The sequence below is a fragment of the Anticarsia gemmatalis genome, chromosome 9 (assembly GCF_050436995.1).
Source record: "Anticarsia gemmatalis isolate Benzon Research Colony breed Stoneville strain chromosome 9, ilAntGemm2 primary, whole genome shotgun sequence".
Lineage (NCBI taxonomy): Eukaryota > Metazoa > Arthropoda > Insecta > Lepidoptera > Erebidae > Anticarsia > Anticarsia gemmatalis.
The window spans coordinates 8,714,781-8,727,946 of record NC_134753.1 but is presented as its reverse complement, the minus strand read 5'-3'; the positions used below and the strand labels follow the sequence as shown (position 1 = coordinate 8,727,946).

At 33.4% G+C, this 13,166-nt stretch overlaps 2 protein-coding genes across 2 annotated transcripts; one reads left to right on the top strand and one right to left on the bottom strand.

The window, feature by feature from the left end:
• Positions 1-4,943: 4,943 nt before the first annotated feature.
• Positions 4,944-7,650, bottom strand: LOC142975561 (uncharacterized). The gene is made up of 3 exons (XM_076118494.1): positions 7,397-7,650; positions 5,938-6,110; positions 4,944-5,403 (listed from the first exon to the last, which is right to left on the bottom strand). The coding sequence occupies exons 1-3, from the start codon at positions 7,494-7,496 to the stop codon at positions 5,236-5,238; spliced, it is 441 nt and encodes a 146-aa protein (XP_075974609.1). The 5' UTR covers positions 7,497-7,650; the 3' UTR covers positions 4,944-5,235.
• Positions 7,651-10,322: 2,672 nt separating this feature from the next.
• On the top strand, positions 10,323-12,820 carry LOC142975248 (uncharacterized). The gene is made up of 2 exons (XM_076117985.1): positions 10,323-10,830; positions 11,176-12,820. The coding sequence occupies exons 1-2, from the start codon at positions 10,386-10,388 to the stop codon at positions 11,745-11,747; spliced, it is 1,017 nt and encodes a 338-aa protein (XP_075974100.1). The 5' UTR covers positions 10,323-10,385; the 3' UTR covers positions 11,748-12,820.
• Positions 12,821-13,166: the final 346 nt, after the last annotated feature.

The window sequence follows — 13,166 nt, the reverse complement described above, 5'->3', positions numbered from 1 at the left end:
TGATTAAAATGTTCTCTTCCGTTTAGTAAAAGTTTTTGTCTGCAGGAAAACGAAAGTGAAGCGGGATAGCATAATATATTAATTTATGAATGCATCTGTTGCATATTTTGCGTAATGTAAGAGAATAAGCTTAAATTAAGAAAGAAAGTCTTAGTCATCTTGTCCAGTGAGAGTTATTAATGTTCAAATAGTCTAGACATGTATTAGGTAACAAATAAAAATAACTAAACCGTTTCAGATAGACAAGCGCGATTTAATTTCTTTCTTTATTCTTGTCGGTCAATGTAAAAAATGGTGTGTGTTACTACGAGTCGAACTCTTTTTATATCTGAACAGCTAAGTGCTTAACATTCTATCATGAATAATATTATTGTCTTACGAAATATGATCGCCAAAAACTAAAATATAACGCTTAGTATGTTTTCATTTAACTCCTGCAAAAAATAGCATAATTATTGGTTCATTTCTTATTAAAATACATGCATTATTAATTCTAAAACCTAAATTCAATATGAATAATTTAACGGATTAATTTATGAACATTTTATGTCGCTTTTAATTAAGATTTTGACGACCCGTTAGTGACAGAACACAGATAAACGCTAATGCTAAGTGTACTTATAATAATTGTAATTACGCAGACAGTGACTCAATTAAAATTATTTACTTTCTAAAGAAACTGCTGCAATTGCAGTGAACTTTGGTACAGTTGTCAAACGATAACGATGTGTTGTACTGTGTCACGCGGGTCGTGTGACTAAAGTGCGTAAATGTATGGTTATGTTTAACTAGCCGACCCGCGCAACGTCGCTTGCGTCACTTAAGAGAGAATGGGTCAAAATTTTCCCCGTTTTTGTAACATTTTTTACTCGTACTCTGCTTCTATTGGTCGTAGCGTGATGATATATAGCCTATAGCCTTCCTCAATAAATGGGCTATCTAATACCGAAATAATTTTTCAAATCGGACCAGTAGTTCTTGAGATTAGCGCGTTCAAACAAACAAACAAACAAACAATCAAACAAACAAACAAACTCTCCATCTTTATAATATTAGTCTATAGTCTATACTAATATAGTGCTTTACAGTTACCTAAGTATGTATTATCAATTGTGTTATGTGAACCGTTTAGAAAACAGCTGCAACTATAAGTAACTGACACTTTTCACTTTTGTTTCGCGATCAAAGTAGTCAATTGTATTATTGTTCACTTTTTATGATATCATCGATATATAACTGTATCACATAGTGCAAAAAACGTTGAGTCGCAAAATTTATTTCACTATTAAAGCGTTTTTGAGCAAATGACATGACACTGAACATTTTCTAATTAAGTATTAAAACAATGCAAATTAACAATAGATTTGCTTGTTATTTTTGCTACAATTCGATGTTTGTTCACTCCAGTAACATGGAATAATAAATACGAACAAGAAATGCTTTAAAATATAAAATCTTTTCTTACTATTTAGCTTGCGTGCCAATTTGAATAACTTATGTACTAACAAACGAGGAATAAAGTAGCCTCGAGTTGAAGCTGGATCTTTCAGCTTTATTTATAGAGGAGATGTTTTTTAAAAACAGAATATTTAATTTACTAGATTGTTGGCATCTAGTAAATTAAATAGTCTTTTTTTAAAAAACATAACTATGAAATCAGTAAGATTTATTTATATGCATGCATTATGCATTGTTTCTAAGCAATTAAAGTAATTATAAAAAACAACTTTCTGATCAAAACTACTCCTAACGTTTTGGGGTAACCCATTCGACTCTACATAAGGACAAAATAATTTTCCTCGATTACTTACTAAAACTTTTGTTGAAGAAATGAATAAATATGTGATCATATTGTATATATTCTTCCAGAAAGTAGACAAAGATTTACCTTTTCTACGTGAAAGAAAAATATGTGATTATAATACATTTGATTTTCCCATGAATCATACTATATATATTTTACACATGAATTGAAAGTAGACTGTATTTCTAGGAATGGTTGGATAGAAATTGATAACTGTATATTAATATTCCACTTTTGGATTTACTTACTCAGCTTCTATGTGTTTAAAGGCTGTTGTTACACATCCTTATAACTATGTATGAAAATAAAAACTTAACGACAGAACTAATCAAACCCGAAGTTTGCTTACAATATCTTCTCTCAAGTATAAAGTACATAATAAACTAAAACTTGCCATGTAATGCTGGATTAAAAGGAAAGTGGAATAAAATTCTGGTTAGCAAGTGCAATAATGGTTTTATAGAACGTTCTCCGGTGTATGTATAAAACTGGTTAGAAACGGTGGTAAGAGGGATACTGGTCTGTACAGACAACGTAGACTTAATGGCTACTTGTGTATATGTAACCTTAACCTTAACCCGAAGCCTTACTGTGTAAATCTAAGTTTCAAATCTATTAATAATGTTGATCGATTATATTATATCATGAATCCACATAATTATTTAGATAAGGTACCTACATATAACGATATAATTACAGTCAAGTAAGCCTGTTGTAAACGTGTCTCAAAATGTTTATAATTTTCTGACACAGTATGTGAATTTTATGCTAAATAATGAAATATTATGACCATGATTATGTTCGTCAGTAATTAATTTTCAGAAATAATTAGTGAATATTAATATAATAACAATATGCAAATTTACATTTTACGAATCCATGAGCCTTAACATGTACATAAAATGTTATATGTTACCGAGATGCCGAGATATTTCTACAGGCTGACGTTTTCACTAGCTCTACGTTGCAAATTAATTAATCATAAGTTAAAGAATCGTATTATAATTCATCACTTTCTAACCAACAAAACTATAATCAAAGTTTTTAATCCAAGTCTTGCTTAGCGAAATTATTTTTTGATTTAAAAAATAACCTTTAGAGAAGCCTTAATAGGTTGTAATTCAGTACAATCAAAACATTTCATAAAGAGCATAGATAACGTATAGATAGATTCTAATGAACGCATATTACTGGGTTAATTCAATATTGGCTGGCTATTTTCAATTAAAGTCCTAGTACATCTTCAATCCGCTGTATTTCTCTCTACTACCGGTTGGCCCACCCCCTAGGGAGAAATGGCGCGAGTCTCTCGAACATAGAACTTTCGATTAAACTGGAATTACTAGTACATTCACACTTGTACCTCTCCTTATTAGTTGCTTTTATGTCAGTGTGCCGACAAAACCTAGTTACTTACTTTTAGGTCATTGTGTTAATCTTCTGACATAATAATACAATCCTATTATTTAACACGTAAACTTGTATTCCATAGAAGTTTATTCAATCTATTGCAGCGTTAGAAGATCCAACGTTAAAAGAGGGATCATAGGGAGGTTGATCATTTGACTATCTATTGCTGCCACTATATTCTGTTTAGGTACTGTCAAAAATCTCGCATGCCAATATATGACTCTTAATTTTATTGCAACTTTACACAAACGACTAATTAACAAACAGTGTTCGCGTCTACATTTGAATGCAGCATTTTCGTTCTGCATAACCAACCTCAGGCACTACACTCAGTCGTGTATAAAGTTACTTGCTCAAATATAAACGAGAGCTTGTTACTATTTTGATGTTTTTGACAGAGACAGGCACTTCGCTACCATGAATGCTAACGAGGAACTGACACGTTTCGAAATGGGCACAAATCTACACGTAAATCAAAATATACGCTGTTGTAATTATGAAATCTTAGACGATGATCTTTGATCTAATTATTGTCAGATTTAAGTATTTGTGTCATGATTTTTTTACTTTAAATTGTTCATATAACAATCTAGAGTTTCGATAGTTTAGTCTAAAGTAAAAATAATCTGAAAACGTGATGTACATAGTACCTACGAGGACGTAGCTCGCAGTAAAGGTCCCATTTTCGGCGGTTCTGTTTTGCAATGCATATTATTAATATTATATTATGCTATTTGCTATATTAACGTTTTATATGCTATGAAAAATGAAACTAAAATCATAATGCATGACTAGCTTTCTTATTATAATAAATTACCCTTATAAAAAGCATAAAATGAGGTAAAATAATCAATCATATTAGCGCTTGATTAGTCTTTTTACATTCTTTGATTATTATAACGCGAGAGAGTAACGATAATGAGTGGTCAGTGGACATGACGTTATTTAATATACTAGATTCCCTTTGCTTTTAGCTTATTTTCTTTTTATAAGTACGCAGAGGTTTGTATAAAGTGCAGTTGTCACAGAGGTCTGTATAAAAGCTGAAATCTAGATACCCCTATTTATTAAAAGATCAATGAAAATCGAATAATTTGCTGTGAATTGTTTTTACTTTCTTTCAATTGCATGAACTTTGACATTTTAAAATGCCAATTTTAAAGTGTATATTAGTATTAAAGTTGACATTTTACCAGAGATGGGAGAATTTCTCCAAATTACTGCAATGAGGATTTTCTTAAGGTCACAAAGGCTTACAAATGTCCCAACCTGTCTCATAACTAAAGCCTTGTTTGTGCAACATGAGATCATTTGCCCTCACTTACCTACCCTATAACACTTTCTACAGAATTATTTGGTCAGTTGTTATTAAAGATGACCACGACGTTATTCATAAGGAATATGTATTAAAAAATACATATTTTTAGTAGACGTATTATTTTTTAAATAATAGTTGAAAAAATAATTATCTAGGATATGTTTTCAGAGTCTTTTTAATAATGAAAATTTAAACTTTATTGTATTTAATAAAGTTTTTAATGTATTATTATTTAAGAAAGTAAACATTATGTGTAATTTCTAAATTCATAAAAAATATTGTCGTTCTGGGATAGCGTGAGAAAGATGTAATATTTTCTTGCCGGTGTCGTTTTTATTTTGTTATAAATCATTATGTTTTTAGAAAGTGATGGACTGTTTCAAATCAAAGAGGCTCAATTGTTTGAAAATATTTATTCGATAATAAATACTTATATCTATACTGGATCGTCTAACTTTCACAAATTCTCACAATTTTCGCGAGAGGCAGACGAAGTGTTTTGGCCATTTTGTGACCCGAGGAAATAATGCGTTTCCTCCTAATAAATAAATAATTTATCTAATAATTAAATGCATTTATATCTTAGGACTGAAAGCGTCAGTCATTGAGGTAGCCGTAGCGTTTTTTTCGATTGGTGGGTTTCGATAATCACCATAGTATTCCTGACTTCATCTTGGTTTTTCGAGCTTATTGTTACTGGTATTTAGTCAGAAATGGTGGCGTCGTTATCTGATCTGGCCCAGGGTGATAGCAGAGGGCCGGGAGCGGGCCAGGGCGCGGCCACAGCTGGTGCAGGCAGGAGCTCAGCGCGAGGGTGCAGGTGCACCAGTGGCGATGGTGATGCGGCCGCGAAAAATAGTCTGGAAACCGCCTGCAGAAAAACATGGTAAAAATTATTAGATAATTGTCTGACCTTATCTTATAACAATATAATTGAACATAAAATTTTCATATACCCTGAATACATTCCATTAAGAAATAAATTGAATACTGTTAGTTATTTAGATTTTTGGAACTTATTAATATTATACGTTTGCTGCTGAAACACGGTAGCTCCGAAATGCTATTTTCGTATTGTTTAATGGCACTTAAGCCCTCTGGCGCCATCGTAATAATGTAAAATGTATATTCGCATCGCAGGGAATCTTAATTTGGTGCTGTTTAAAATAGACAACATTTCCCGATGAATATAGCTAATTTTCCAACATAATGTTAATGTTGTATCATTATCTTGGTTTGCATTTATTTTACCAGTTGTATGTTCCAACTTTTCAAGATATTAATAACGCATAGATTTTTTTATGTGTTTATCCTACGTTCCAATTTTCAAGATATTATAATGCATTTTTTATAAAATTTGGGTGTGTTTTCCCTTCCAACGTTGAGATATTAAAATCGGCCTTACCTGACTGACGGCAACAATGAGCAGCATTACACCGATAGCCAGATTCTTCACGGAGATAACAGCGAGGGCCATCAACAGAGTGGAGATAACACCCAGCGTGAACATCACAGGTAGGAAGATGAAGGACAACCGCTTCAGTGCATTATGACCAAACGTACGGCCGACGCTGGTACCTGAAGTCAAACATCAACAGTGTTATGAAAAACTAAATTCAATATCAGTATCTAACTACCCCCGGTTTCTGAGGTACATTTAACGGTAGTTTATCTATTCTATAGCGTTTAAACTCATATAAAAAAAAACGCTATTGAAAAGATAAACTACCGCTAAATGTGCTCAGAAACCGGGGGTAAATAAATTTTGAAATCTTCCTCTTGAAGTTTTAAATCAGTTTTATCTCAAATTATTATAACAAAAAAACTGAAAATGTGCAAGTGTGTGTTACTGTTCATTTTATTCAACACTTTCCTTAACTTTCAAAACTTACTTCAGTTGTATTTTAATATTTATGTGTGGTATTGCAAGTAAGTTTCAGCCACTATCATTTAAAAACTATGAAACTACGTTGTAATTCACTCATTGTGTTGTCATGTTATAACTAACAACGGTTTTCAGCGATTGTTCAGTTGAATAGATAGCATGTATGTATGAGCAATTATTGTTCTCTTACAGGTTTCTAATTAGAGTCACTCATGTCTTATTTACGATTCCTAATTCTATTGTTGGCATGTAGATCGTGTCTCGTGCACTATGGTTGTGGGCAAACAAACACGCTATTTGTGCACGATACTACCGACAAACATTAATTACATTGCATTGGATTGCGGCAGTTTTTCACTTTTCTGATCGCCGCTGATTATTTAGAATCACGCTTGATTTGCTTTTTTATTTTTAGTAATTGTTATTGATTTAAATCTATACTAATATTATAATCTATACTAATATTATAAAACTGAAGAGTTTGTTTGTTTGTTTGAACGCGCTAATCTCAGGAACTACTGGTCAGATTTGAAAAATTATTTGTTGTGTGTGTTAGATAGCTCATTTATCGAGGAAGGCTATAGGCTATATATCATCACGCTGCGACCAATAGGAGCAGAGTACCGGTAAAAATTTTTAGAAAAACGGGGAAAATTTTGACCCATTCTCTCTCATGTGACGCAAGCGAAGTTGCGCGGGTCAGCTAGTATAAAATATACCAAGTGTGCTATGTGCTTTCGCAATTTTATACGTTATGGTAACATATAGAATCCTAAGTTTCTAGTAAATGTGATATCATTAAAATACTTAACAACATAGACGTTTGCAGGTGTCAAAAACATATTATTATCTTGATTATGTCAACTTTGTGGATAAGTGGATATAAGACCGATTTCGTACAATTAGCTTCGTTTTATAAGTATTTACAGTTTCAGTCTGTGCCTATTCCTACTTATTTATACAAATTAAAATTGTTTACCTTCACTCAGGAAATCCTTAGTTTCCACATTATCACAGTTCACAACAGAGATGAAAATGACGACGTAAGTCAAAGTCAACAGAGTGAATTTGTTGCACATTTTGGTGACTGGCACTTATCAATTTTCGGTGTACAATTAATCGATGGTCAGCAGACGCCTGCTAGTGTGAAACTGATGGGTTGTGTGCCTGTATGCCAGGATATAAAGTGTCTTGAGGAAGACAATGGTCGGCGAGACCAAACAATCACGACAAAAGAAAGCGCAGGACAACGTGACCGCACGGTAGAAATGTCGCCCCCAATATCACAGCCGTTTAAGGATCAATGTTGAATCATTAACGGCGTGTATGCTCCCGTTGGACATTCTGCTGATCCTTATCGAAACCGATCAAATGGTGAAAGTGACAATTAGTTACTACAAATCCGTCTACAATACTTACAATAAATTATGTCTTGCCGTTACTTGTCTAAACAATGTTTCGAAGAGGCGTTTTATTTTCATAGGTTCGATATCTTTTAGTAGATATATTGTTACTTCAAGTAAACGATTTCGTGAGCCATCATGATTTAGCTTAATAAATATTTAAGTATATTATAGTGATTAATATTAGTAACTAGTTTTTAGATGCATGACTATAGAGGCAGGTATCTGATAAATTTGTAAGACAGTTCTGTACTTGGTATTAGTTTTCCTTTCATTATGTTATCAAGTTCGCGTAAGAATAATTAGTGAAATTATGGTTTGCATGTGTTTCGCGTAGATAATTAAGGAGCGAAGTAATTCTTGGCACGTTCGTGGTAGAGAAACTCGATCGGTTGTGTGCGCGGGGGCAGCGGCGCGCGACACGCCGGCGCATGCGCAGCCGATGCGCCTGCCGCTGTCCGTGACCGTGTGTATGCTAATCAATCACATACCATGTTCGGCAATATAGGCCGTTTCCTGTCAACATCGAATACCGAAAAATCAAAGCGTATCACCTAGAATTCAGACTGTAAAATTAGTGCTTTCACACGTTCTTCATTTCTTTGTTGTTGCTTGTGTATCTCTGTCGGTGTTGATTTGTTATTCATGTAGTGAAATTTCAATTTATTCGTGCTAAGGATTCCGTCGATCACGACATTCACGTTAAAGGTAAACAAAGCACTTAGGTAAAATATTCACTTTCTTATTGAATGAAACCACACCGGTACTCGATAAACCTTAGTACTTACCTATATACCTACGCAGTAGATACTTTGCCTATGTAACACAGTGAAATCGAATGCTGACATATTTCATAACCCAATTACGGTCAATATACAATAATTAAAGGTCAATTTACAGAAATTAAGGTAAATATTTAGGTATTTGGCTATAATTCAGAAATATAGCACTTAATGTTTTTATTGATGTTGTTCGTTAATAAAACACGACTGTTAAATGTTTGAGGATAAAAACACGAATACTTTAGCGAAACAGTAAATTATGTATAATGACGATATGACAGCAAAAAAACCTAATTACTAGCTAATAATTTCGTTAAACGTTTTCGACTATTATTATTGTTATAGCTGAGATGCATACAAAATGAAATTAAACGATTATACCTAATACCCAACTTTTCATTGGCATAAGGAAAATTGTGCGTTAAAGGAACTGCATTAATTCTTTTATAATTGCTTCCGTGAAAGAAAGGTATGTACATCCGTGTGCAAGCAACAAACGTAAATAATTTGATGAAAACCCGCGTAAAGAAATGAATCATTAGGGACTTTAATTAATTTACTACTTCAAAAGGAACATCATATTTTGTATCGTATTTAGTACCGGTAACAAACACAATATCAAGAGTATTTTCATGGGGTTTTCTGGCGTAAAATAATAAATGAAAAATCCAAAAGTATCTACGGCTTTAAAGTTAAAATAACCAAGTATGAATCGGTATTTTTCTAAATATCCGATATTCGCATCTTAGATATCGCATATAAATACTTACTCCATTTGAACAATTATATCCCCATCTATATTTTAATTAAACGGAATAATTTAGTTATACATAAGTCAAAAGACTGTATCGGTATTTTATTATTCCATAAAAAAACGAATTAACTTTCATAAAATGCGTCGTCTTTAAATGCAAAAGAATTATGCAATGGACGTGTTAACATTTTTTTTGCTACTTGTTATACGAGAGAGTAGACTCGATTGAAATGTTCCTCTACGTATATGATACCTATTGTTGTTTAATTGTTTAATGTTGTAATTATGTCCTAATTTTACGAGCTACAAAGTTTTCACTTTCTCCTTTTCAATCGGAATTAATGACGTTTTATGATCGGAATGAACGCATTAGTTTTCTGCCAGCCCAGTCAGAAACTATTATAGCAGTAGGTCAATATTAATTATTTCAGTTTGTAGCTACATGTTGCCTGATGTTTGACTCAATAGTAAAACGTTACTGCTTGTCAAAAGTGAAATGGAATCTTTTACACAAAAAAAAATCACTGCAATTACATCATTATATCTTCATTTTAAAGTGTATTAGCATGACAACTATTGATCACATATAATATAATGCAGCATGAGCATTAAGAAAAACAAAAAACATATACATATGGTTTTAATCTATTTGTTTTATATTAAATTAACAATTGCTTTAAGTGCCATATTGTTGACAGCTGTGGGAAAGTAAATATATTTTTATTTCACACTTACGTTTAACATATTATTATTTCTTATTAGTTTATGTTCCACGCTGTGTTCCGTTGTAATTAGCGAGTTTGCTCCGCTTTATTAATTTTACGAGGGTTGTATATAACACCTCAGAATACGGATGTTACAGGATGTCTGCAATCAATCATATTTGGTTATCATATTAATTTCCGCAGTAAAATATATTTTTTTCACTCTTATCGTCCAAATAAAGCTTTCGCCCGTAGTGGCGATGCAGTTAGCATTTGGGGCGCGAGTAGTGAGGGAACACCCGGCGGCGTCAGTCCAGCCGCAGCGATGCGACCGCTCACCGCACTCCTCATACTGGCTGCGTGCCAGTGTTTCCATGCGCACCAGCATCCGCGCACGCCGCGACAACTTCTTAAAGATACCATACACTCGTTACTTGGAAAACCAAATAAACCTGTGCGACGCATCGTCACCTGTACGCAGAACTTAGGCTTCTCAAAATGTGTCGGTGCCCTAGCTGTGTGGCGTGCAGAACGCGCCCTCGATGCCTTTGCCAAGAACCCAATGGCTCGACTAAACCTGACCGAAGATGTGGAGAAGTTTCCGTGGAAAAACTACAGCAATACCACCAATGAAGAATTGTGCTCACAACTCCTCGATGGCACTCAAAAACTGCTACAATATCGGACGTTGACGTTTGATATGATATCTGGCTATACTGCAGAGCTGAATTCCAAAAACAATGGATCACTTCGCATTGACATACATAAAGGTAAGTGAATATACTACAAGTTATATGATTTAAACTATTCTCTGTATTTGTCTGATATTAATGTGTCTAATAGTGTTTTTAACTACACTGTGAGGTAAATGTTTACCTAATACATTTTGATTGAGATTAGTCAATAATATTAAAATCTATACGTAAATAAAGAAACAACTTATGTTTAAAAATATGATTACTTAGATTGAAGAGAATGGCAATAAAGCACTATTGTTTTTTATTTATATCTGTATTTATTGTATTCAAACAAAGCAGTGCGTATGAAAGTGGACCGGACGCGAACAACAAGTAATTTATATAATTTCACTTTTTAAAATTACTTTTCACTTTCAGCCGATGAAGTGGAAGGTCGTACCAGTATGAAAAAACTGCAGAAAGAGTTTTACAAACTTGCCCCAATCTTCCTAGCGCCTGGATTGTTTATCTCGGCCATCGTGCCATTTGTACTGCCTAGTCTGAAAATGATGATACTGATGGTGGGATTCATGAACCAAATGGCACTGGCAGGCGCCGTATTTACAATTCTAAGAAACAATGCTTTTAATGATAAGTATGAGCACAAAGTTGTATACGTTAATAATGGTTACGAAAATGAAAAATTTAAATTTGCCGCGTCGAACAATGAAGAACACTTCCACACCAACCACCTTGGTATTTTATACATGGATCCCAAAGCCCGTATACCATCAAGACCTATTGTGGATCCACCGTTTGGCGATGAATTTGGCAATATAGAAGAGTTACCACCGATGCCTGTAAACCCTCAATGGATTAAGGATTATACAGATAATAAAATGTTATCAATGTTAAAGAAAGAACCAAATGATGATGTATTTTTTAATGACAGATTACCAATTAGACGGTCCAAACCCGAAATACAAGAAAATCCAAAAGCGAAAACTTAAAACTTGCCAGCTAAATTATACAATTAATTGTCTTTAATAATTAGTATTGAAATGTTCTGACAACACAGTATTCTTGCCTTAAAAATATTATTTAATAGTTGAAAACTTGCCAATAATATGAAATCCTAAGAATCTTAGTAATAGAGCATGTAGATGTAAGATTATTTATTGCATTAGTTTTAAGTTCTAATTTATGTGTGCAGAATGTGTTGAACTGTTGTAAATGTATTCAATTTTGGACGTATGTGATGATAATTTATTGATGAGTGAGTTTCCAAGGTAATTAAATGATTATATAAAAGCGATAGTATTTATTTTTGTACTCACTAAAGACTTTTTTCCTATGCATAATGAATAGAACGTCGAACATAATACTTGCATTAATACCAGAACAGAGATTTAGCGTCTCCCTACCACTTAATCAGTTAAGGCGTGTTCAGATTTGACAATCTGCGCGCATGCTGCCGCCGTCTACGCCTAGATTGTGCAGTTTTTGTTTAAGATTTCACAGCAAGCCTCTGTTATACTTATGTATTTGTAGACAAGAAAGACTACCTTGTTATATTGTTGCAGCGTAGACTATTTTATTACTAACAAAAGAGAAAACAATCGCCGCCGACGTTGATGATTAAACTGATAGATGCAGGATAAGAGACGCCGCTAGAGTGCGTATAAGTGAGACACACCTTTATATTTTACACCACTATCGCCCGGTTTCTGAGTACATTTAGCGGTAGTTTATATATTCAATAGCGTTTTTTTATATAAGTTTTAACGCGATTGAATAGATAAACTGCTTCAACTTCAACAAGTCTAGTATCATTTTGGGGTTATCCAACACATTTCGGAATCTACTAGTAACATAATAACTCAGTTTCTCTCAACTAGAAAAATTGTAAAAGATATTTGGCGATTAAAAAAGACCAGCAGTTTCTTGCCAGCTCTTCTCATTGACCCTACCTTCCGAACTGGCAGTATATTCACCTACTGTATTTTAACAATCATAAGTGTCTGTTACTCGACTTATGTCTTCTGTGTCTAACCTACATGAATAAATGATTTGATTTTGATTGTGTTAGTCTATACCTATGTACTTTTCCAAAAATGTGCCTTTGTTCCATGTAATTTAAATACATTGTCACCATTGTCTTTCGGTGCGTCGATATCCTTAACCTCGCATGAGTACCGTTTGACAGGTATAATTTGTTTTTGTAAAGTGTTTGCTTTACAAGTGAGGAGTTCTGGATAATAATCAGTAAGTAAACAACTCAAGGTTGCCTGATGTCTCATCACTATTTTTGCATAAAACCTATCAATGCAGTTGAGAACAGATTACCCAAAGCTATGTAGAGTCTCACCCAGAACAACATAATGATTTTCAGTCTTATATCTGCAGTAAATTTTGTAAATTATAGATGT

Coding starts and splice junctions, on each gene's coding strand:
- LOC142975561 (XM_076118494.1), bottom strand. CDS start 7,496: ATGTGCAACAAATTCACTCTGTTGACTTTGACTTACGTCGTCATTTTC. Junction 6,111..7,396: donor TAAGGATTTCCTGAGTGAAG/GTAAACAATTTT, acceptor GTTTGACTTCAG/GTACCAGCGTCGGCCGTACG. Junction 5,404..5,937: donor TCATTGTTGCCGTCAGTCAG/GTAAGGCCGATT, acceptor GTTTTTCTGCAG/GCGGTTTCCAGACTATTTTT.
- LOC142975248 (XM_076117985.1), top strand. CDS start 10,386: ATGCGACCGCTCACCGCACTCCTCATACTGGCTGCGTGCCAGTGTTTC. Junction 10,831..11,175: donor TCGCATTGACATACATAAAG/GTAAGTGAATAT, acceptor TTTCACTTTCAG/CCGATGAAGTGGAAGGTCGT.